Here is a 24,489-nt window from a genome sequence, read left to right as displayed (position 1 = left end):
AGCTGTGAGGGGCAGTCCTCGCTCCAGACCAGGTCTTGGCCACTGGATGCTGCCCGGGGGGCTGGGGGCACTTCCCAGTGTTTCCAACCCATGCGCTAAAGGGCAGGAGTTTGGGTCCCAAGGGCTCTTGTGTGGGTGACCATTTGCAGCAGAGGCAAGTGGCTGCTGCAAAACAAGGGGTGTTCTCTCCCTACGTGTTGCTGCTGGAAGGCGAGGAAGAGAGGAAGGGCGCTGAGCTCAGGCGACCATGGGGCTGGGGGGACCGGGGAAGGCCAGCAGTCCAGGGCCAGCTGGTCGCAGAGCCCCCAGAGACCCTGCCCTGGCGGAGCCAGGCAATCACACAGGTCTCAAGGTCCGTGGGGAAGAGGCGTCCTTGGGGAGCGCAAAACGGAGGGTGGCCTGTGGTGTCGGTGTCCGGCCACGTCTCCTCTAGCCTTGGGCCTTGCAGTGGCCGTGCCGCAGGGCTTCGATCTGGGCGGTCAGCGTGCAGAATCGGGGCCGCTGGCTTGGCAGGAAGGACCAACAGGCCTGCATCACGGCCAGAATCTGGAGTGGGGAGAGGGGCTGTAAGGCAGCTGGGGGCACCATACCTCCCGGATGGCACCTCAGCTTTTTATCTCCAAGCGTGCCCCAAACAAATAGCTAAGCTGGCTAAGCGGTCCCTCCCTGGACGGTGCAGTCCGCCAGCCGTAGCTCCAAGCCTGTGATGTCGGGCATGGTTTTGCAACCTTCAGTGAACTGTTAGTTGGCACTCTGGGCCGAGGTAGCACGACCCTGCGTCTGGTGGCCAGAGCAGAAGGCTAGCGAGAGAGTTCCTGTGGGGAGAAGGCCCATGGGGGGCCACCTGAATTCCTCCACACACACACACACCGCACCCTTAAGCTAAAAGCTCTGCACTGAAGTCTGAGGAAGGCCCCCAACTCACCTCCGAGGGGCAGCCGGTGGGAGGTGGAAGGCGTTTCTGCTCCTTCAGCAGCTCCAGGAGGCGGCACACAATCAGGGCAGGTTTCCTGTGACCCATCATGCGGAGGAACTCCTGGGGGGGCGAGAGGAGGGAGGAAACAGTCTCGTGGGGGCTGGGATGCGGCTGGCGGACACGGGTTCGCCCTCCTGAGCAGGAGACAGAGAGGCTGACTGGCCCACCGGGGCAGCTCCGCCCCTGCCCACGGGACGAGGTGCAGCCTTTCAGGGGGGCACAAAAGGGGTCACTTGGCCGCTTCTCCGCAGCTGCCAGCCAGGCCGGGCTTCCTCAGCTGCCCCAATCCAGGATGTGTGGGCAGTTGGGATGGAGGCCCGGCTGCTCTGAGGGTCAAGCTGGGTGCACTTGAGGGAGAGGCTGCCAGCAACAAGATGCAGATGCGGTCAGATGGCCCATTTGTTGCCCTCTGAGTGGCCCAGATCCTGCTCCCTCACCACCTGTGCCCTCTGGGCGACTCACAGGGCTGTGGGGGGGGCAGCCTCTGCCTCTTCTCACCCCTCAAGGCCACCAGCAACCAGCTGAGCAAAATCGTTCTCCTCTTTCCCAGGTGCCCCCTCTATCCTTGGACTGGGTAAGAGCCCCCAACAAAGTGGGTTGACCTTGACCTCCAGGGCGCCCACTGGGCTGCAGCCACATCTCCCAGGGCGATGGCGAGGGCCCGCACCATCACGCCAGGGCTTGGGTGCAGGAGCCAAGCACCGCCTAGGCCTGCAGTGTGGCTGAGCACTGGGGGCAAGAGGGCAGCTGGCGGCAGTCCGTGGGGGACCCGGAAGGGGCCAGCGGGCCAAAAGCCTTGCGCTTGCTCAGAGTTGGGCACCACTTGGCAGCCTCTGGGAGGGTGACCGGGTGGCTTCTGGGGAGACCACCGGGCTTTCTTTTTGCTCACGGAGGTCGAGGCGGTGGGCTGGGCCCTTTGGGGCGTGGGATCCAGCATTGGTGGGCCAGATCCATGTCCCGCCCGGCTGATGCAGATGGCTGGGTGCAGGAGGCAGAGGCCCTCTTGGGCAGCTGCCAGTCCATCGTCCCCTCTTCTCAGCAGGGCTTCAGCTGCAGGGGGTCCTGGGGAAGCGGGTCTTCTGGACCCTTTTCTGTCAGGTCGCAGGCCTGGTTGGGTGGAAACAGGGTCCCCTCTGTGGGCACCAGGAGGGAGGGTGCCCGCCCTATAGACCCCTTGCCCGTGGTATTCAGGTGGCTCAGCAGCAGTTGGGGAGGGACAGGGGGGCACTTCCCGTTGGTGCATGTGGGGAGGAGCGATCCGGCCGGGGGGTTCCCAAATGGTGTGCGCAGGGCATGCTCTTCCCCCCACTTGATGCGAATCTGCATGAGGTCACCTGCGGCTGGAGATTGTGTGGTGGTCCCAGAGGCGGGGGAGCCTGGAGGGGGCATGGCTCCTCCAGAGTGCGGGTGGGTGATTTGGGGGTCTTCCTGCTGACGCACCGGGAGGAGGTGGCAGCCACGGCCGGGGAACTCCTTGCTCAGCCCCAGCTGGTGGGCCAACTGCGGACATCTCTGGATCGGATCGGAAACCCTGACGGCAGCAACTCATGGCCTCGTTGCCTTGCAGCTGGACTACTGCAACACACGCTCCTTGGGGCTGCCTCTGAATCCGACTCCGAAGCTTCAGTCCACTTGAAGCGACTGGAGGCTGGTCTGCTCCCCGATGGGGCAGATTTAGCCCCAAAGCCTGGTGGTGCGGCCTCTCCACTCTGGCCAGTTCACTTCGCATACAGCTCAAGCGCTGCCCCACAGATTGGTCCTGGGGACCTGCGATTCCACCTCTCCTGCCTGGGTCTGGCCCTCCGGGTGTCCTTGCAGGGAGGGCTTGCAAAGAGCCCCCCATGGGAGCTAAAGGGGGGGCCACCCACGCGCATCCTTGGTGCCTGCCCTGCCCCGGGAGCCCCTCCCCTCCCAAGGCCTGGACCATCCAGCCTTTGGGAAGCTGCTCCGTCTGGCTGTCCCACGAGCATTTGGGGGCGGGGCTGCCTGGGGGTAGCTGTTTGATTTTGGTTCCATGTGGGTCTTTCTGCAGCACAGCAGTTTGGGTTGCCTCGAGCCTATGGAGTTGGGGGTTTCCTGACTCGGGGAGCACCTAATACGCATAAATAAGTCCTGGGGGGGGCTCACCTCTGAAGGGCTGTGGCTCGCACTACCGTAGGTGACAAGCTCGTAGAGGACGACGCCGAAGCTCCAGACGTCCGACTCTTGAGAGAAGATGCTGTCGGCCAGGGATTCGGGGGCGTACCTGTCCAGGGAAGAGCGCCGGTGGACCAGCCTGTGACTCTCACGCTCTCGCTTCCCCACTGACAGCTCGGCTGTGGGTTCTTCAACCTCCTGTCCGAGATGTCTGCTCCCCGCTTTGCTTCTTCACACTCTCCCCCAGCTCTCCAACCCCCTCCCAGTCGGCCCCTTTGCTCGGTGCCCGGTGGAAAGCCAGACTGTCCCTAAACCCGGGGCCCTCTCATTGTGGCCCCTGCCCCCCTCCTACCAGAAGATGGGGCTCTGTCCGGGCTCCTGCACCACGTAATACTCCTTGCCCTGGGGCAGGATTTTGGCCAGGCCAAAGTCACCAATCTTGACCCGGTTTTCATTTTCCACTAAGATGTTCCGGGTGGCCAGATCTCTGTGGATGTAGCGCCGAGAACCAAGGTAATCCATGCCCTGGAGAAGGAACAGAGGGTGACTGAGGGGCATCCTTGTCAGGATCCACGTGGATCCTCCTGTCTCAGCCTCAGGGAAGGGGGACCTTCCTGAGGGACCCCTGGCACCCCTTTCCTTGCAGGATTGTGGGGTAACAGTCAATGATGGGCTGGAATACAGACCCTGTCCAAAAGGTCCTGGAGCCGTAGAAAGGGGGGAGGGGGAGTCCTTTCACTATCTGCTAAAGAGACCCCTCCTCCTGAGGAGTCTGAGCAAATGGCTTGGCAGTGCCAAGCAAACGTAAATTTCTTAGAGAAGAAGGTGGAGGATGGGGGATACCTGGCTTGATATAAACAGCGAGTTGACCCCAGGTGTTCTTGAGAGCAAGACAGAAGCATCCGGGGTCTGATGTTGTTTTACTACCTCCCTGTCTTGCTTACAGCTCTGGTTTGTCGCTGTAGCCTCTGTGCGCAGACTAACCAGGTATGACCCTGCTTAGCTTTCCCAGATAAACCTAGGTTGGCCTGGTGCTGCCCCCTGCTGTGGCAACTTGGCAATATCACTTTAAAAGCATTCTTGGAGCAGCAGATAATTGCAAAGGATATACAAGTCTGCAATGCGATGCGGCTGCAAAAGGAATTGTAGGCTGCATCTACAGAACCGGTTTGCACAGAGAAGAATAATTCCACTTTATTCTCTGTTGGGCAGACTGAGCCCACTCCCCCCCCCCCCAAGTCCTTCGTCCATTTCTTGGTAGTACATTTGGAGAGGGGTTCAGACAGGCCGGAACAGGGTCGGAGAGGGGCAAAGGGGAGGACCAGGGACTAGAAATGTCTCCCACAGAGAGGCTGCAGGAACTGGGGATCTTTAGCCTTGGGAAGAGAAAGCTGCTGGGGCCCCAGAAAGGAGTGGGATTCAAGGAAAGGCTGGAGGGATTCAAGGAAAGGCTGGAGAGCCATCTCTCTGGGATGCAGAACTGGAGGGTCCCAAGGGCCCCTTCCGATTCTATGACGGGAACCCTCTCCACCCACTGCCATGCCCCGGAGGTGGGTAGACCAGGCAGGAGGAGGGGAGGAAATGCACAGAAGGTCCTTTCTCCCTCTCCCTCATAAGACCAGAAGGGAGCCCCCAAACAGCGATTCAGGGGAGACCGAGGAGAAGCAAAGGCAGGTGTCCTCACAGGGGTCTAGCTACATCCTGCAATCCCCATTTCCGGAAGGGTCCTCAGCAGAAGACAAACCTGGCTCCAGAGACAAAGCAGGCTTGGCCAGGGAAATACACCCTGGAAAGCTGTGGATTTTCATAGGGAGGCTGCCAATTGTCTCGGAGGCACCCCAGGGCAAATGTGGTCCCCCTCCTCAAGAAAGGAAACAGAGGACCCCAAGAATGGCTGGCCAGGGAGCTGGAGAGGTGTCTGGGCAGGCCACAAAGCGGACCGTTGCAAATACCTTGAAGGCAAGGCCACGATTCTGCCTCCTCTTTGACAGGATGACTCCTCAAGCACACAAGGGAATGCCGGGGATATGACTTCCCCCAGATTTCAGCAAAGCTTTGGTCGCCGTCCCACCCAGCAGGCTCCTTGGGAAGCAGCTCGAGGGGGGCTTGGATGGGGCTGCAGCGAGGCGGGTCAGAGCTGGTGGCGGGGCTGGTGGCTCCCCTGGCACTCCCTGGCAGCACTGGGTCAGCGGAGGGCCGGGGTGGGAGCGCTGAGAACAAGCAGAGCGGGGGCCCGCAGTGCCCCATGGATCTTGGCAGGCCCACGCGTTCTGGGCTGCCCGAGACGTGGGCGGCCCTTCCCTTCTGCTCCACACTTATTTAAGACCACGCGTGGCCCCGTGGTATGACTGTGGGCAGCCAGGGCAGGTTCAGAGTGGGGGGGCAAAGATGATTTGGGCCTTGAGGAGGGGCCCTCTGAGGAGGGGCCAAAGGGCCTGGGGATGTGCCTTCAGGGGAAGGGAGATGGAGGAGAGGCAGGTAGCCCGGTCCAGGTCCGAGAAGGGAAGCCGCGGGGAGGATGGTCGGGAACCCTTTTCCATGGCCACCGAAAGCAGGACCAGAAAGAACAGGCCCAGGTTGCAGGTACCTGGATTTTATTTCAGTGCAAGGAAGAACCTCCCAGGGCAAGATCTGCCCCCTTAAAGAGACTCGGGGACACGGGGAGGCTCTTCCCCAGCAGGGGAGAGGCTGAGGTGCTGACAAACACCCAGGGAGCAGACCCCCCCCATCCCTGAGCAGCGAGGGTCCTCGTGAGTGCCACCCGTTGGGGAAGTGACCCAGGCCTGCCGGGGCTGCACCTCTGTTCTCAGAAGGGGCTTTTGGGGAGGGGCCACAGCATGCCTGATCGGCCCTCGCTGGAGCGGGGCTTTGCACCAACAGGTGAATGCAACTCACCTTGCACACCTGCCAGGCATAGAGCAACAGTTTCTTGAGGTCCAGCCGCTCCTGGTTCTTCTGCAGGTAGTTCCGCAGGCAGCCGTTGGGTAAGTATTCCATAACCAGCCGGAGACTGTTCCGACCTGGGCCAGGGCAGAGCAACGGCAGGATTAGCAGTGGGGAGGGGAAGGACCCCACCTCAGGAGCCGATCTTGGGAGGCGGGCAAACTGGGAATTGTAGCGGGGCTGCAAAGATCCAAGGGGCATCCGGGGATCGGAGGAGGGTGGCCAAGCTGCCCAAAGTGGGCAGGGGCCCTTGCCAGCCCCTGGCTGTCCGGCCCCTGCAAAGAGGCTCCCTTTGGCCCTTGGGGTCTGTTCTGCCCCTCGCCCGGCACCCGGTGCCCCTCTAACACCTCCCTGGGAACAGGGTGCTTGGCCCAGTGGATCTCCCCAGCTGAATGCCAAGGCGCCGGTCCCTCGAGCGAGCGAGCAAGGGGGACAGAAGCGGGGGAAGGGGCCAAGGGGGGCCGCAGCCACCCCCCCTCACCTCGACTGCAGGCCACGCCACGGTAGGCAATGATGAAGTCATGGGCCAGGGAGCGCAGGATGGCGATTTCCCGCTTGAAGTCCTGCTGCTGCCTGGGTGAGGTCTGCTGCAGCCGCTTGACCGCCACCAGCTCCCCAGTACTGTCCCCCAGGGGGTCATACCGGCACAGCTCCACGCTCCCAAAGTTCCCCTGTGGTGGTGGTGGTGGAGGAGGAAGAGGAGGAGGATTATTATTATTATTATTATTATTATTATTATTATTATTATTATTATTATTATTATTATAATATTTCGGGGCTGCCCAACTCCCAACTGCGCTGGGCGGCTCACGGTTCAAAAAGCAAGAACTACAGAGTACAGAAATGTTTGTCTTAAAAAAAACCCATCGCCCACAACCAAAGGGCCCTGCACTCCCCCCTCTGATCCCAAGGCCCAGGAAGGCCTTTTGGAATATCACTGGGGGGGGGGTTCCAGATCTCTGGGGGATGCTCTTCCAGGGGGCAGAGAAGCCTAGAGGTGGGAGGGGCTCCCCTCAGCCGTGTTGATGTTTTCCTACTAACGATTAAGACTGCTATTGTACCTAATCATTTTGGCCAGGTGAAGAGGTCGTATTTGATTGTCTCCTTTCACTGCTTGATGGCAATCGCCTGGGGGGAGGAAGCTGCCTGGACTTGTTTTTACTTCCTCTTTTTTCTCTGTGCCGGCATGTAGCAAGCCAGGCTTGCTCTCAATGAGAGCTAAGTCCTTTAAATATGTTTTGCTTTTGTTTTGCTTTCTGTAAATAAATTATTTTTATAGAAATGCCTGGTGTGTGACTTTTCTGATCTCTCCTGGGCTAAAGGCTTTCCCAGCATTCTGCCAACAAGCCACAGGGCTCGGCTGCTCTTCCTGGTCTCTGCCTGGGCAGAGGGCAGGGGGGTCCCTCCCCCCAGTCAGCTGCTCTGCAAAGGGGGCACAGCTGCCCCCCCCCCCACTGGTTCTTGGGGCTTCATTCAAAGATTCCCATTCTGGGAGACACCAGGGGATTCCTGGAGGGAGAGATGCGGCTGCTCCCGGTCTTGGCCTGGGGGGGCCATGCGAAGCCCTTCCTCCCCCATTGCTGCTTTACTTGACACTCAGGTTCCGCCTCTTTTCACTGCCCAGCGGTTGCTCGGACTATTTTACAAGTAGTCCTCGACTTATCACCACAATTGGGACTGGAATTTCTGTTGCTAAGCGAGGCCTTGTTAAGTGAATCACCATGCTGATTAAGCAAATCCAGCTTCCCACATTGACTTTGCTTATCAGAAGCCGGCTGGGCGGGTGGCAAATGGTGATCATGTGACCCGGGAATGCTGCAACCCTCGTAAGTGTGAGCTGGTCACCAAGCGCCTGAATTTTGATCATGTGACCACAGGGGGTGCTGCAACGATTGTAAGTGCAAGGACCAGTCATAAGTCACTTTCTTCAGCGCCGTCGTAACTTTGAATGGTTGCTAAATGAATGATCATATGTCAAGGAGTGCTTGTACTTTGATTTTAGTTGCCCTCTGGTCAAACGGCACCTTGGAGAGGTCTGCAGGAGGGGGATGCCACCTCAGATGGCCTCTTCCCCACCCCCTGAAGAGCCTCTGAGCAACGTCTTCCTCCCGAAAATGCCTGTGACTGTGCAGTGGGTGGCCTGGAGGCTCCCTGTGCTCCTTTCCCTCCCCCTGACACCCCCAAACAGTTCTCCAGCCCCCCCATACTTTGCCTAGCACTGAGATATATTTGAGGTGCCGGTCCTCAAAGAGGGTGGGGTCCTGGCACGCGAAGTCATCTCTGCCTCCCCCGGAGCTGCTGCTGGCCAGCGGGAGATCCGTCAGGAGCTCGTAATCTGGAAGGGAGGAGAGGGAAGAGAGGGCCACCTTGCAGACCCCCCAAGGATGGTGGTGGGGCAGCAGCTCTGGGACCTTCCTTTGGTGGGCAGGGGGGTTGGGGGAGAGCTCTGCTCCACGTGACATCTTGGAGGCGGGCTGAAGCAGGGTCTCCAGTTGTGGAGATGGTCGTTAGACAGAGCTTCTCCTGGGGCAATTGCCTGAGGTAGCAGAATGGAGCTTCCATGCTTGGAGGCAGTCTACCTCTAGAGCCACTTTCCAGGAAGGGCTGTGGCCCCAAACCTTGTCCAGTGAGGCTCTGTCTCTCCCCTCCTTGGCATCCAGCTGCCAGGGGCCTTACCGGAAGTGATGAAGCCATTGAGGTCGCGGATGATGGCGCGGAAGATGGGGCGCTGACAGGGGCAGTAGTCCATGCACTGGGCCACCAGGCCTGCCAGCTCCATCCACTTGAGGGTGGGCAGCTGGCGGTGCTCCTGGTAGAACCGGACCTTCTGCAGAACAGAGGGGGGAGGTGGGGGCTGGGCTGGCTGGGCTCCAGAGGTTGCTCCTATGGCCCCTTCTGCCCACCAGTTTCTGTTAAAGACTCACAAAGGGGCAGGGCAGCTGACCCTGCATAGCGTTCTTATTTCTCGATCAGAACAAAGCGGGACCAGCAAGAGCAGCCAAACCCACTATCAGCTTCTTTGCTCTGGGACATTTGCTGGGAGGAGCCCCTGGGGGATATTTCAGTTCAGCTGAGAGTTAAAAATGGGCCCCCAGAACAGACAGGAATAAGTCTGTGCTGAACGGTGGCATAGGTAGGCTTGTGTTCAGGAGAAATGGGCAAAAGTTGCCATCAACTGGCTAATCTGCTTAGGACGGGAAACTGGACGGGTTGCAGCCCTGAGCCAGGAGGGGCGGGTGTAGTCAAGGTGGCAAGGTCACCTCCCCCACTTCCCAGCCCTTCAGGGCTGCCTGGAAAGCTCACCGCGTGGGGCTCCATCCCACAGACAGGAACGTGTCCGCCGTTGAAGATCTCCCACAAGGTAGCGCCAAAACCCCACCGGTCAGACTCCACTGCCAGCTTCTTGGGGTCCTCCAAGCATTCGGGTGCCACCCAGGGAATTCGGTCCATTAACCCTGAGATGAAGCCAAGGGGGAAGAGAGAGGGGTGAGCAGCCCTCGTGGCTTGATGGGGCAGGCAGGAGTTGTGCCAAGGTGGAGGAAGTGTCCTAACAGCCAGGAACCACGCTGAGACGAGGAGTAGGTCTCTAGTGTTTATTACTGCTACATAAGACAGAAAATCCTAACAAACTGAAGAAGCGTGGGAAAAACCCAGACAAATAAACCCCAAAGTCAGGGCGGGTCTGATCTGTGTCTCTTGGAATGGCTGCTTAACTCCTCAGTACTAGGCATGCGTTTTCCCTCCTGGATAGGGGCCCCCTCCTGCTCGCCATCAGTACTCATGACAGGAAGGGGAAAACTGTGTGCATGTACATATGGGCGGTGTCCCAAGGAAATCATGGCAGAGCAAAGAGGGTGGGGGTCCTCCGTGGCTGGATCTGCAGCCTTGCACCAGGACAGAGTCGGGGGCAGGGGGTGGAAAAGCAGCAGCAGGTGTAGCCCTTGGCAGGTGGAGGGGAAAAGCCCCTTGGGGTGCGCGAGGGTGCTCTTGCAGGGTGAGAGTCAGTGCTGCAGGGGGTCCTTGACACAGTTTGGGGGGCCAGCTGATCTTAACTTTTTGCCATGGGTGTTTTAATGACATCATTAGGCTATTAAGTTCTCAGCAAAAAATCAGGAGTCTTGATTTTTCTTTTCTCCCTCGCAGACTTCATTAAAATAAGAGCTTCTGCCTTTTAGTGAAATGAAAAGTTGGAAAAGGTGCTCCCAGGCTCCTTCTGGGCTTCGGTCACCAGAGACAAACCTGGCCCTCCCCTAGAGAATACCCTGACGTTGAAATAGTCTGTACGCAGCCCCAGGGCTTTGCCTGAATGCTCCCCCTCCTGCCCACAGGCCTTCACAGCAACCAACACACTTTCTTTCTTTCTTTCTTTCTTTTTTTAAATGGTGTTTCCTACACAGCCCTGAGACCCGAAATGTTCCTGTGGAGCCCGGCATCAAGGCACGGCCTGACAGGAAGCCTCTGGCTTAGGCTTTGCTTACTACACAGGAGTCTTTTCACCCTGTTTGCAGACTAAGTATGTGTAACACAGGGTTTGTGTCCTTGATATCACAAGTTTGTCAGCAGCCCCTTGCGGCAGACAAACGGCAAGGGGTTGGACTAGAAGATCTCCGGGAAACTCCCCAGCGCTTCCCTTCTTTTCCCTTTGCAGCTGCAAGAATACTGAAATAATTCCTCCTGGATTTTCTGCAAGAGCTGGAGGGTGCGTGTGCCAAACATCCCTGGGGTCAAGGGTCATGCCAGGTGTCCTGGAAGGCAAGCCAGGGGCATGGAGGACCAGCTAGGCTGGGGCCCTGGGGAGAGAAGTGAAGCCGTCCGGCGGGCCTCGAGAGACACCTCCTCCTCCCTTTTGCTGCCTTGTTCTGGGGCCTTCCTTGCCATTTTGGGCCCAGGCAATGGCAGTTTTGGGAGGACGATGGCAACCCCCTCTCAACCCAGAAAGGATTGCCTGGCCACTCACCCTCTTTCGAAAGGGCCGCAGTGCTGAGTCCTGGGTCGCTGAGCTTGATAAACGGAGGGTGTCCAGCCGTCTCGTCGCCCTCCCGGGCCAGGAGCACCTTCCTGGCAGACACGTTGCCGTGAGGAATCTTCCGGTCCTCCTGTGGTGGGGGGAGAAGAGGGAGACTGGTGTCCATGTCCCCCTGCCACAAAGGTCGGGCCTGTCCACCTCCCAGTCCCAGGCTGCCTCCCTGGGAGTGGTGGGGCTTCAGCATCGGGTCAGGTTTCTTTTGGATGGTTGGTGGAACCTCCCTGTCCAGAGGCAGTGTATCCCGCAAGCAGACCTTGACAGGGATCGGAGCAGCAGAGGGCTGAAGCTTCTGCCCTCTGCTTGCCTTCTTCCCAGAGAGAAGCAGGCAGCAGGGGGGGGGCACCCAGGAAGGTGCAAGAGAGCCCCCTACACTGATTGAGGTTGTTACAGGGAGTCACCCCTCAGCAGTGCTCAGACAAGATGACCGCAGGCAACCCCCCTGCACTGGGTGGGAGGAGGTTTCGCTAGGCTCTTAGGCCCCCCTCCAGCCCGACGGAGGGCCCTTATGCAGAACAGCCGCCGCCGAAGTGCACTTTCGCACCCTGGCTCGGTTGGGGGGCCGGGGGAGGTCACTGAGGGCCCGCAGCCACAAGTCTGGAGCCTGAGGGTGGTGGGATCCCCCAGCGCCTCCGCTTTCCTGGGGGAGGAAAGCCAGAATGGCCCGCGGGGTCTTGGGGGGCGGGGCGGGGTGGGCTCCCGCAGACCTACCAGGAAGTTGAGGGCGTAGGCCACCTGCTTGGCCACCTGCAGCTTCCACCTGGGCGACGGTGGGCCGGAGCGCTGCTTCCGCTGCAGGTAGGTGTCCAGGGCCCCGAGATGCACGTGTTCCTGCACCATGATGCCTGCCGGGGAGGGAGGCTCGGTGGGCTGGGAAGAGTCACCCCTGCCCCCATGCTGGACTACAACGCCCACAATCCCCAGCCAGCCCAGCTGGGCCGTGCAAGCGGACTCACTTTCTGCCCCCACACAGATGCCGTGCAGCAGGACCAGGTGCTTGTGGGTCAGCTGGCCGATTAGGCTGGCCGCCTCGAGGAATGCCTGGGCGGGAGATCAACCAGAAGACACAGTCGGCATCGGGGGGGGGGGGGGGGGGAGGGCTGGCTCCTCTTCAGCCTGTATCCCCTTCCCCTTCTGAGCGCACATGCAGAGACCCCAAGGGGTGGGTTCCCGAGTTGTCACCAAATTGTGAGGATTATAAGGAGGAATCATCATATAAACTGCATTTGATTAATTTATTACATTAGTGATGTAAATAGTAAATTCGGTCAGATCGACTGGATTTTTCATATTTTTATAACTTTGTGGGTGGTGGGGTCAAGGCACCGAAAAATGAAGCTGCGGCCCCCGCGGCCCCCCCGCCCCCCGTCCCTGGCTGAAAAGCGGGCTATTTCACAGGCCTGCAAATAGCAAGAGCGCCACCTGCTGGGCACATCCAGCACTGCTGCGCCCCAAAACAAGTGAGCCGGCACAAAGGTGGCATTTAACATACCCCTGCAAGGTTAGTTCAGTTTAATATATGAAGATATGCACGTAGTTGAAGCCAACACTGTTGGGTTAAACGGCCCAGCGTGCTGATCATTCTCCTGTTCTGTTGTGCACAAATGAATATCTCGTGGCAGCTCCTGGGGAGCCCCTTTTGAGGCGGGGGGGAAGGGGGTCCCAGGGGCAGGCTGTCCTGGCCTGTGGGAGGCAGCAGAGGTCCGACACCCGGCAGGGGCAGAGAAGGTGGGGCCAGGTGGAGCGGAGCGAAGGCCCAGGGCTGGCAACCGCCCAGGCTCCCCTTCCTTCGGAGCACTGAGGACCAGGACCTTGCTTGACCTTTAGGGCAGGGCACTGCTCTGTGGGAGAGCCCTTCCCTCACCTACAGCCCATCGCTCCCTGCCCGGGTTGGACCAGCAGATCTCCTGCCCCAGGCTTTGAAGGGCGCAAGGGAGCAGCCCTTGGTTTGGGGCCCCTGCAGACACAAAGCTCGCACTCCCAGGGAAGCGGGGTCCAGAGTGCCACAATGAAGTCGGGGCTGGGGCCCTCTGCACGTGCCTCTCAATAACTGCTGGAACCCTCGCATTAGCCACAGCTCTCGGCTTTGGCCCCTGGGCGATGCAGTCCACAACCCAGAAGCCAGCAGGCTGCCCTGCCCGTGCCTCACCTCGGCCAGGTGGCCGTGGCTGCTGTCCAGGACTTTCAGTATCACCTCGGTGGCCGGCACCTCCCTGGGGTCCCCATCGCCTGCCTCCTTCTGGGTGTCCTGCTTGAAGCCCCGGTAGATCCTGGTGAAGGTCCCCTGGCCCACGTTTTCACCCTGGGGGGAAAGAGGGGGCCGGAAAGCCCAGGAGAGCTCAGCCAGGCTCTTGGCCAGTGAAACCATGCTTCTCCCCACTGCCCGGTGATGCCAAGGGAGTCCCCCAGGACCAGGGGACTGGGGCAGGAGAGGCCCACCACGGGTCTCATCGTGAGGTGGAAAGGGCCCAGCTATGACACAGGAGAGCATCATTTTGAGCCACATCCCAGACTGGACATGGAAACTCCTCAATAATAAGAATAAGAAAGAAGGGGTTGAAATTACAAGGGAGTAGATTTTAGGTCAACATCAGGAATTTTCTTCTAATGGTAAGAGCTGTTCAACAATGGAACAGGCTGCCTCTAGAGAAGCTGGACTGTCCTTTGCTGAGGTGTTTAAACAGAGGTTGTCAGTCAGGTTTGCGGTAGATTCTGGCACCAAGCAGGGGGTTGGACTAGATCATCTCCCAGTTCCCTTCCAACCTTTCTTGTAGGATTCTAGGGCTGAGGCAACTGGCTGTCCACAGCTGGAAACCAGATATTGTGCCAGACTTCTTGGTATCTTACGAAGAGGCAACTGGAGAGCTTCGTTAGCCATAAAACCTGAAACCTCCATATTTAGAGCAGTCTACCTTGAATATAAGCTGGGGAGTGGCGATGGCTTGTCTGCTTTTCACTTACTGACAACTGGTGGGTGCCAAATGTTGGACCAGTGGATTTGGGGGCCACAGAAAGAAGATAGGGACAACGGGGGTGGCGAGGTGCCTGTGGGCCTGGCATGGAGAAGGCCCTCAAGATGGCACTTTTTGCTGGTGGGCAGCTGAAAACAGAGCCATGGGTATCCCCAGCCCTGCCCCTCTCGCCTTTACCTGCACCAGGTCCTTGGCCTGGATTTTGTGGAACATGATCTGGTTGACAGCCCGGCGCAGGACAGAGGGAGATGTGGGGAGCTGGTGGCGGCTGCCCCCTCGTACAATCAGCAGGTTGGATTTCTCTAGGGAAGGAAGGAGGGGAGAGGGAAGGGGGGGGAAAGGCAGCCCCCCCAGGGCACCCCTCTCAATCCACATCTCCCACTGGATCGTTTGAAGGTCCGGAGGACTCGCTGGCTGGGACAGACATGTTCATTGAGAAACGGGCGCTCAAAGATAGAGAGCCCTAGATGCTGGGGGCTCTACTTCCCTGTCCGAGCTTCTGTCTGGATGAGGGCAAGGACTTGCCTCTTCCTCACCAGCTCTGCCCTCCCCACCTTTTCTTTCTGTTTCTGAGGACTGGGGGGTTGAATCCTGGGGAGGCAGCAGGAACAGAAGCATGGATTCCGGCCTGTGTTCCTGGGTCGCTGCTCTCTCCTTTCCCAGCCAGCCGGCCAGCTGCGTTTTCCAGGGCAGGTGGTTGGAAAACCATCCTCAGCTCCCTGGTCTGTTCCCAGTATACCTTTAGGCTGTGGTGGGCAGTGTGTGCCCAGCTGGATGGCCGCCCCTTCAGCCTGGAGGCTGGAGCGCCGGTACAGCCCCAGCAGCTCCTGGAGGCTGTAGAATTTCTTGGGGATGCCGGCGGGAGAGAAGGTCCCATCATCATTCCTCTGGATCAGCAGGCTTTTGGGCTCCGTTCTCATTTGCATCTGGAGGAAGATTGGGGGTGGGGCGAGACAGAGGAGGTTATTCCTGCCCTCTTCCAAACTCCCTCTCCGAAGGCCAGGATGCCCACAGCACAGATCCCCTGGGATACCCATCCTGCTTTGCATGCCCAGATTACTTTCCAGAATCCACCGTGAGCCGGAGCAGGAGCTTCTGACGTTTGCATCCGTTGGGGCCGGCCGTTGCTCTTGGCTTATCCCGTCAAACTGCTGGAGGGCTGCTGTGGGAATCCCTCCTCCACGCCCCCTTGAGGGATCCAGGCGGATTGCAGCAGGAACAGGATCTCACCTCTAGGCAGACGGTGAGCAGGTAGCTGTTGAAATCGACCAGGCTGCGTCGAAGGAGGTAGGCTCCCCGGCCAGAGCCGAGCGTTTTCAGCTTGTTTGCTGCAAATTCCGACCTGGAAGCAGAGGGCAGCCTTGAGGGCATTTGCCCTCTGGCACTGCCCAGGCTTGGAGCCACTGACCCACCGGAGAAGGGAGGCCCTGGCAGTGCCAGGGTGTGGGCGGGGGCGCCTTCTGACTACAAATCGGTGCCGCAAATCGTACTGCCCGCAGCCCCCGCACCCGCAGCCCTTCGAGGCGGCTCCTGCTTCTCCCCCCGCAGGCTCAGGCTCCCTCCCAGCAAGCCGGCCGCTGCGACTCTGGGCGGGGCTGAGGGCTGAGCCTTTTGGGAGGGGGTTTGCTCACGTGATGGGGCCGTGGCATTGGGCCTCCCGGTCCTCTAGCAGCCTCGGGGGAGCCACCTCCTTGCAGAAATAATGCTGGGAGTCGACCAGCAGCCGGTAATAGCCGTCCAGCAGGGAGACGAAAGACAGGGCCGCCCTCAGGTGGGGGAACTCCGCCTCCTGTGTGGGGGTCAGTCGGGTTCAGGGGAAGGGGGGATGGGCGAGAAGCTGCTCTTCCCGGGGTGCTCGGCGCCCTCTGCCCTCTGTGAGGCCTCCTCGGATTTTCCTTGGTGTCCACTTGCATTGAAGGACACCACCTATTTCTTCCCACAACAACCCTGTGAGGTAGGCCGGGCTGAGAGAGAGAATACCCGGCCCAAACCCTTCTGGGAGCTTTCCCAGCCGAGAAGGTGGGGTTGGTTGAGCCTGTGTCTCCCCACACCAGGGAGGTCCTTGAGATGGGCCTGAAAGCCAGTGCAGCTTCTCAGGACATGCCGCTTGGACATGGCCCTCATGGCATCTGGGTGCCTGGCGCTTCCCGCATTGCCTTTAAGGGCGGGGCACTGGGTGAGCACCGAAGAGCTGCCTTGGCTGCAGGGACCCACCACTCTTGACAGCTAGAGGCTTTGCAAGGCAATCCCTCCCCCTGCCGGCACCCATGCACACGTGTGCACACACATGTTGCAAGACAACACCTGGGGGCAGCAGACCCCAAAACCATGGGGCGGGGGGTAATCCGGCGCCGCTGGACCTACCAGGGCCCGGCAGTCGGTCTTAGTGATGGTGATGATGCGGTTCTCGATGGGGAGCCCGTCGTGGGTGGCCTGCTTGATGGTGATGTCAGCCATCTCGCAGAAGTCACAGAAAGGGTGGGGGGCCTGTGGGGGGGGGGGAAGGAGGCTGGCCTTGCGGGGACAGGCCAAAAGGCTGCAGCCAACTGTCTTGCTCCACTGCCGCCCGCCCGGGATGAACCACTCTGCCCTGGACGCGGGATCTTCCCAGACTGCGGGGAGGAAAGCGCTCCCGTGGGGAGATGTTGCCCTGAGGGGACCTGGGAACTCCCTGCCTCAAGAGTGGTCAGACATGCACCCTTCCCCTTCCCCTAGATGCGACAGGAGCGGGTCCAAGCGGCCTGGCCTTCTTCCTTGCCCTGGGGCGAGGGTGAAGCCAGTGCCCAAGTGCTTGCTGGGGTGAAAGAGGGCCCCTTGGAGCCCCACAGTGACACGGCCCCGGATGGGCATTGGGGCTCTGGGCCCATGTGAGGCAGGGCAGTCGTGCTGCCACGCTGGGCTCTGCCTCCCTCAACGGGAGTGCTTCCCCAGTACCCGCTCACCTCGGCCCGGCTGCGGCTCCACAGGATTCCCTTCTCTGCCGAGACCCAGATCCACCGTGCGCCCTCAGCGGCTGTCTGTCCAGGGAACCAGGCCAGGAAGGCCTCCTCCGCAGGGACCACCCCCAGGCCCTCCAGCTCAATGAGGTACTTCAGCTTAAGGAAGCTGACTTCGGCTGGGAGGCGGCTGACCTGGCGCAGGGAGCGGGCAAACTGGCGCCGGACGCGCTTCCGGGTGACAAAGTTTTGTGCCCGAAGTTGGCACCGCAGCTCCTCTGGCAGGCACGACTTGTAGCTGTGGAGGAGGAGCGACTCACCGGGATTTGCACCAGGCAGCAGAACCATGTGCCTTGGCTCTTCCTACACCTGAAGCTCAGCCCCCGAGGAGATGGGGCATCCTCTTGGAACCGCCTCATGCTTGGCCCCACAGTGGGCATCTTGCATGCTGCCACCCCACCTGGCAGGCTTAGCCCAGCTTCTTTCCTGGCGTGAAAGGCGGCAACTGCCAGCCAGAAGGACCAGCGCCTTGCCTGGCAGTGAGGAAGCTCTGCACATCACAAGGGAGGCCGACGGGTCTGCCAGGCTCCAGACATAGCAGCAGGCAGAGGCCCTGGCACCCTTCATGCTGTGGCCAGTGAACAGGGCAGGTGGGCCTCCAACCCTTTTTGGGAACGGGGTCACTGAGGGCACCCTGGGGGGCTCCGGCTCCACGGCTAGCCTCCTGTGGCCCCCGCTTTTCCAGGCCCTGCCTCTCACCTGAGGGCCCGGGACAGGTCCCCCGGGCTCTGCTTCCGCTCCTTGGCGATCCAGAGCAGGTCCAGCACGGCCAGGCCCAGGCAGGCCTCCTGGGTCTCCAGCGTCAGGGGCACGGCCATCCGTCGCCCGAGGAAGTCGCTGCGGGACTGGGGGGATGTGCCGGGCAGGGTGGGCTCTGGCCCAGCTGCAGCCCCTTCTGGCCCCCACCCCCTTTCCTTTGCCTTTGGGGATCCCTGGCTGCTCGCCCCCCGCACCGCCCCCCACACCCCCCATGGATCCTGACCGGAGGCCAGCCCGGAGCAGCACCTGGGGAGGGGCCACTCCCCTCTGGTGGGTCGATCTGCTTTGGCAGCGCTTCACTCAGGTCCAGGAAACACAGCCGGAAAGGTTCTCCATCAAGCGGATACCCCCGGCCTTTGCCCCAGTTCCAGGGACCTTGTCTGGCCCGGAGAAGAGGGAGGGCCCCCGGCCCCACGGGCCTCTCAGTCATCGTGTCACTGCTCAGGGCAGTCTGGGGCGGGGCAGGGCTGGGCTGGGGCAGAGGCTGCAAGGAAGGGCCACTCGCCAAGAAGGGCGGTGCCACTCACCTGGGCAAAGAGGTAATCCACGGTGGGGTAGTCGAGGATGGGGCTGGCTTGCTCATTCATCAGCCCAAGGCGGTGGGATTTCCTGGGTCCAAACCAGTCGGAGAAGAAGAACCTGGGTCGGATAAAGACTTAAGCCAACCCACCGACCAACCCACGAAAAGGAGGAAAAAGTGGGGGGGGGGGGAGAAGAAAAGGCAGCCCATCCCCTCCTCTCCCAGTGCAAAGAGCCGGGGGGGGGGGGATGCCAGTGGGGCCACGGCTCCTGAGCAGCGAACCCGCTGCTCAGGAGCCGTGGCCCCACTGGCATCCCCCCCCCGGCTCCCCTGCCCAATGGGACCCAATTCAGCCTGCCTCGATTGGCAGGGCTGGCACAAGGGGCCTCCCCGTGTGCGACCGCCAATCCCAGCTGCCTGGACTTCCCACCCTTGTCCGGAACTGGCTCTGCGGCTGGGTTGGCGCAGCACACACACACACACACACACACACACACACACACCCGTGAGCAGAGCAGCAGATCTGCCTGGGCAGCACCAAAGTCGGAGCCTCCGTGCCCATCTCAGATCCAGGCTTTTCTCGAGCTTTCGGGTTAGAGTTGGGGCACCTGGGATTTGGTGCCCTGGTGGTGCCCGCCTGTTTGGGGACCCCAGTCTCTGCTGTACCAGCTTAGTTTCTAATGTGGTTCTCTTGGCATGGACTGCCATGGCCCTTTTCCGGGAGTTTTTTCAAGTTCTCCACCCAACTTCCAGCCCCGGGACCTGCGCGTGGTCTCCTCCTCAGGTCCTAACAGGACTGACCACCTGGGACCACCTCCTTGTTCTCTTTGGGGGTGATGGCATGGAAGTGGCTTCCACTAATCTCTCGGGGATCTACCCCTCAAGTATTTATCAAGGATCTTGCATGGAAATTCAGCAAGGAACAGATGCCTCCCTCCCTCCCTCCCTCCCTCCTTCCCCTCCTTTCCTTCTCCTGTTTTTCCTCAAGGTCTGCAAAGAGTCAAATGCTATCTCACAACCACCTTGCGAGGTAGGCTGGGCTTAGAAAGAGTGACTGGCCCCAAGTCACCCCAAAGTGTGTTTCCAAGGCTGAGGGGGGCCCTGAACCCATCTCCCAGTGGTGCCAGTCCAACCCTTCCCTGCTGCCCGCCCCAGGACCAGAAATGTTGCTTGGGACCCTTCCCAGTACCTGATCCTATAAAGCACCACTTGGCTGAACCCCTCGTCCACCAGGAAGACGTGGCTGGGGGCAAACCAGCATGAGAGGTCCTCTGCAGCCAGGGCGAAGAGGGTGTGGCAGGCCGGAAGGATCCCTGCCGGAAACCAGAAGGACAGTTCAGTTGCGCTTATTCGGCTGCAAAGTTCTGCTCCCTCGCAAGGGGCTTTGGAGTTTCTCAGAGTGGGATAGAAAACGCACGCCTTTCACCCCCACCCCCAGCAATGCCGGTGGAGCTCCTTTGCATATCAGGAGAGCTGAGAAAATTGCTCTCCTGCCCCCAGAGAGGCTGTTGGGAGCCAAGGCCAGCATTCCTGTGGAGCATCGCCGCCTCCTCCTGCAACTTTTTGTCGATCCAGATGTTAACACTGCATGGGCCACCGCGTGGACCAGTATTTAAAAAAACCCTTTATCGGTAGTCCTCGACTTCGTTTGTTTGTTTAATGATGGTTCAAAGTTACAACAGCCTTCGAAAGGGTGCTTTATGCACTTCTGAGGATTGCAAAAGTCGCACTACCCCCTTGCAGGCGCTTGGCAACCACCTTGCATTTACGGCCGGTCGCAGCGTCCCGCAGTCATGGAATCACATTTTGCAATGTTTTTTGCTGTTTTCCAGCCAAAAACACCCATTGGAAAGCTGGATTCACTTTTAAAAAGGTAATTAAATCGGGTCCAGTCACATGGTGACTCAACTTATGACCACTATGACTTGACTTACAATGGAAGTTCCGTTCCCAATTGTGGTCGTAATTTGAGGACTGCCTGTAATCAGCCACAAACAATTCATTAACTATTTGCAGCTGATGAACACACGTAACAAAAGGAGCGCTGAGTCCCCTTTCAAGGTGGGGATATCCCTCTTGGTTTTATACTGAAGAGAACAGCAATCTCTTAGATCAGCAGCTTCAGCAACTTCAAGATGTGTGGACTTCGACTCCTAGAATTGCCCAGCCAGCCAACGCTAAAAGGTAACATCGGAATACAACATATAAAGACTAGCCTGGTTTTAATAAGGAAGGCTGGCAATGCCAAACCCTTAACAGTTGGAAAGAAAAGCTGTTGGTGCGTGAGCCCCGCGTGGGGTGGCCCTTCCAGATGTCCAAGCGGCAGAGGCGATGAGCGATGCCAAGCCCCAGGGGTGGCTGGGACTGTCTGCAGGAGGCCACCACATTGTTACCGTTGAATGCAGCCCCAAGAAAGGAAAGGAGGTCTTTTATTTATCTTTATCTTTCCGGCTAAGCAGGTTTCATTCTGAACCATCGTCCTGAGAAAACAACTCCTAACTTGTAATTTATTAATTCCCCCCAAGTATAGAAACATCCCGGGGCGAGTTGTATGGCGTTCCTATCCTGAAAGAGGGTTTGGCAGGCTCTGGGGCCACCAACGTAATTAGCATCACCTGGGTATCAACACCACCCCTGAAGTCGTATTTACTGATATTATGTCTTTTCTTTTCAAATGTGGTGGGTTTGCCCTTTGTTGCAACTGTGCCACCTCCACGGGAGAGTGGCAACGAGGAACAGAGGAAAACCGCTCAGGAGAGGGCACTTTGCTCTCAGGGAGCCACGGAAGGGATTTGGGCCCTGGTGCTGACCTCCCCGCTGTCCATCTGCCTGGGCAGGACATGGAGGCCAAGGAGCAGGGGCAAAGCCATAAGCAGCCACGGACAGCTGTGGCTGGCAGTATTTTATTCAGCATCCTCCTTTTCATCAGTGGCAGTTCAAAAACTGCTCTCGAGAGCTGGAAACCCCTCTGTGGTTTTGAACGAGACGCTGATCAGGGTTGAAACATCGATCTTCCAGCTCAGCAGAAGGCATGTGTGGGCACATGAGAGAGAGAGAGAGGAGGAGACGGTCCGCTTACCAGATGCCTTGGCAGCTGCCACACACACTTCTTCGGCGGTGTATTCCCCAGGGGTGAAGTTCAAGGTGCCAGCAGCGTCGGGGGCCATCCGAGGAGAGCTTGGATGGTGGTAAAGGTGAACCTGGAGGACCCCCGAAAGCCTGGTGGGGAGGTGGCCGTGGGTTTGATCCCCCATTAAGGGGCTTTCTCTGCTGATGGGAAGCATGGCTCAGACCTGTGGGAAAGCAGAAGATTTGAACCGCGATTCGTTTTTGGTGGTTGCAGTGAGAGAGATAAGGGGGAGTCCCCAAGCTTCGGGGCTGGTTGGAACGGTTGGAAAATTTCGCGCATGCAAAAAAACCCAAGATTATGGCAACCAGCTTGATTGATAACTGGCAAATAGAGGGAGAAAATGTAGAAGCAGTGAAAGACTTTGTATTCCTAGGTGCAAAGATTACTGCAGATGCTGACTGCAGTCAGGAAATCAGAAGACGCTTAATCCTTGGAAGAAGAGCAATGACAAATCTCGATAAAATAGTTAAGAGCAGAGACATCACACTGACAACAAAGGTCCGCATAGTTAAAGCAATGGTGTTCCCTGTAGTAACATATGGCTGCGAGAGCTGGACCATAAAGAAGGCTGAGCGAAGGAAGATCGATGCTTTTGAACTGTGGTGTTGGAGGAAAATCCTGAGAGTGCCTTGGACTGCAAGAAGATCCAACCAGTCCATCCTCCAGGAAATAAAGCCAGACTGCTCACTGGAGGGAATGATATTAAAGGCAAAACTGAAATACTTTGGCCACATAATGAGAAGACAGGACACCCTGGAGAAGGTGCTGATGCTGGGGAGAGTGGAAGGCAAAAGGAAGAGGGGCCGACCAAGGGCAAGATGGATGGATGATATTCTAGAGGTGACGGACTCGTCCCTGGGGGAGCTGGGGGTGGTGACGACCGACAGGAAGCTCTGGCGTGGGCTGGTCCATGAAGTCACGAAGAGTCGGGAGCGACTGAACGAATAAACAACACAAAGTCCATTCACACATATGGCTCACACGGTGCAGTTTACACACACAAAATGGCTGCCATGATGATCATGGTTATGGTGGGATGTGGACTGAGCCCATCAAGCTAGGGCAGGGCTAAGAAACACCAGACACTTGGCTGAATTTGGAAATCTCATAATACAAAATGTGGAGCATTCCTGGGCCTTCTTTATGCATTGTTGGTGAACTATGATTCAGAAACCAAAGAAGCCAAAAACTATGATCAAATGGATGCAAAATTTAGATACAGTAATCAATAAGCCACAAAGGAATTTCAATGGAAGAAAAATAATAGATTCACACTGAATACTTAAGAAAACCAGTATAAGGTTTTGCCATTGGCGTATTATCCCGGTATTGATAGCTAAAATGAACAGTTCATTTTCTAAAAATTGTTGGAAATGCAATGATCTGGTTAATTGGTGGCAATGTTGTAAAGCTCAACACTTTTGGGAAATGATTTATAATAGAATGAAACACATTTACACACTGAATTTCCATATGGCTCACGTGCAAATTTACACATTGAATTTCCTAGCCAACTTGCTATTTCTCTGTTTATTAAACCTCATAATTCCACAAAGTATACTGAATTAGCTCTACATATGGAACTTTTGCACTCTGCACTTCCTACTGGAAATTCCTTCTGCAGAAGAATGGCAATTAAGCTCTGGGACTATGCCTTGATGTCTAATAACGAAGTTATTTCAAAAGTAAATCTGACAGAGAATATTTCTCAGGTTGAAAAATGTTGGATTATGACTTTATATATGAGCTGAAATGGATTTAAAAATAACAGGCTACAAGAATGACATGGAAAAAGATGTCACATTGGGCATACAAAACAAACCAGCCAATGTCTTAATAATTAAAAGGGATATACAAATAACTGTCATGTTCACCGTTTCAACGTCCTGTTAACATCGTAACGTTTCACAGGTCACCTTTCTGATCCGTGTATTGCAGGCTTGCTGGTATTTTTCCGCTTCTCTTTGTTTCTTATCTTGCTGCTTAGGAATGTATGTTTGGGTTTGTAACTCTGTTCAAGGTTACTTTCTCAGGCCGATGTGGGTAACGGTTGCTAGCACCTGGGAGGGGGTGGTTGCTAAGGGGGGATAGGGGCGGGATTGGTTTGGAAGCAAGGGTTTTAGTTTGTATTTGGCGCGCTTTTGCTCATTCTCAGCTTTCTCTGTATTTGCACACTATTCCTATAATAAATCAGTTATCTTTAAGCTCTGGCTTGTGAGACTGAGTGTTTTAGAGTAGACAACCATTACAATAACAAACCAAGAGAGTGACCTAAAATTTTCCTTTACTGGATTTACAATAAAGGCTAGTTAAAACGTTGAAGAATTTTGTAAGAAGGGACAAAGAAAAAATGAAAATAAATCAAGTTCTAGGACTTATTTGATCAAGATTGTTAAAAGTAAAAGGAAGGAATATAAAGTTGGTTTATTTGATCAAGATTAAAATAGATATGTTGTTATCTCTGTCCCTTAATGTCCCTTAATCTCATCAGGACTGAAATGATGAGGTTTTATGGTGTTGACTATTGCTGTTGATATTCAAGAATTATTTGACAATGATTGGTAGCTTTAAAAATGATATAGTACACTAAGTTACTTAAACTAATGAATGAAATATTGAAAATTTTAATCTAGCTCTACAATGCTTGTAAATTTAATGTTTATCTAATTTGTGCTTTATTTTTTCTTTCTTGTTTCCTTTCTTGGGTTTTTTCTTCTCTTCCCTTTCCCCCTTTCTTTCTCACTTTCTCAAAAATATTTAATAATTCTTTTTTAAAAGGGTAAAAAAGAGCTGGGGCAGTGCTCAGAAATCTTGAAAGAACCTACTCTCTTGACTGCAGATCCCGGGCTCTGACCAGGGACAGGCCTTCAAGCCCTCCAGAGCATTGCCACTGCCATGTTAGCAGCCAAAGGAGGGGGGCGTGGAGGAGCACCCAATTGCTTGGAAGAACACTTGGGAGTTGTGACTCACTTGGGAGTAGTTTATTCCTTCTGAATTGCCTTGATTTTGCAACCAGCTCTGATCAGACCCAGCT

The 24,489-nt window shown here is 57.1% G+C and overlaps 1 protein-coding gene across 1 annotated transcript; it reads right to left on the bottom strand.

Annotated features, from left to right (window-relative positions):
* Positions 1 to 429: 429 nt before the first annotated feature.
* On the bottom strand, positions 430 to 21,615 carry JAK3 (Janus kinase 3). Its single transcript, XM_063289708.1, has 23 exons — positions 21,405 to 21,615; positions 19,515 to 19,638; positions 18,333 to 18,444; positions 17,746 to 17,891; positions 16,993 to 17,284; positions 16,415 to 16,537; positions 15,682 to 15,839; positions 15,281 to 15,392; positions 14,790 to 14,976; positions 14,228 to 14,352; positions 13,228 to 13,380; positions 12,035 to 12,119; positions 11,790 to 11,923; positions 11,013 to 11,151; positions 9,359 to 9,510; positions 8,732 to 8,882; positions 8,263 to 8,390; positions 6,537 to 6,726; positions 6,008 to 6,132; positions 3,465 to 3,637; positions 3,104 to 3,221; positions 926 to 1,036; positions 430 to 546 (listed from the first exon to the last, which is right to left on the bottom strand). The coding sequence occupies exons 1-23, from the start codon at positions 21,607 to 21,609 to the stop codon at positions 430 to 432; spliced, it is 3,360 nt and encodes a 1,119-aa protein (XP_063145778.1). The 5' UTR covers positions 21,610 to 21,615.
* Between the last annotated feature and the right edge of the window lie 2,874 nt (positions 21,616 to 24,489).

Source organism: Candoia aspera, chromosome 1 (assembly GCF_035149785.1).
Source record: "Candoia aspera isolate rCanAsp1 chromosome 1, rCanAsp1.hap2, whole genome shotgun sequence".
NCBI classification, from domain to species: domain Eukaryota; kingdom Metazoa; phylum Chordata; class Lepidosauria; order Squamata; family Boidae; genus Candoia; species Candoia aspera.
This window is presented reverse-complemented; position numbering and strand designations above follow the sequence as displayed.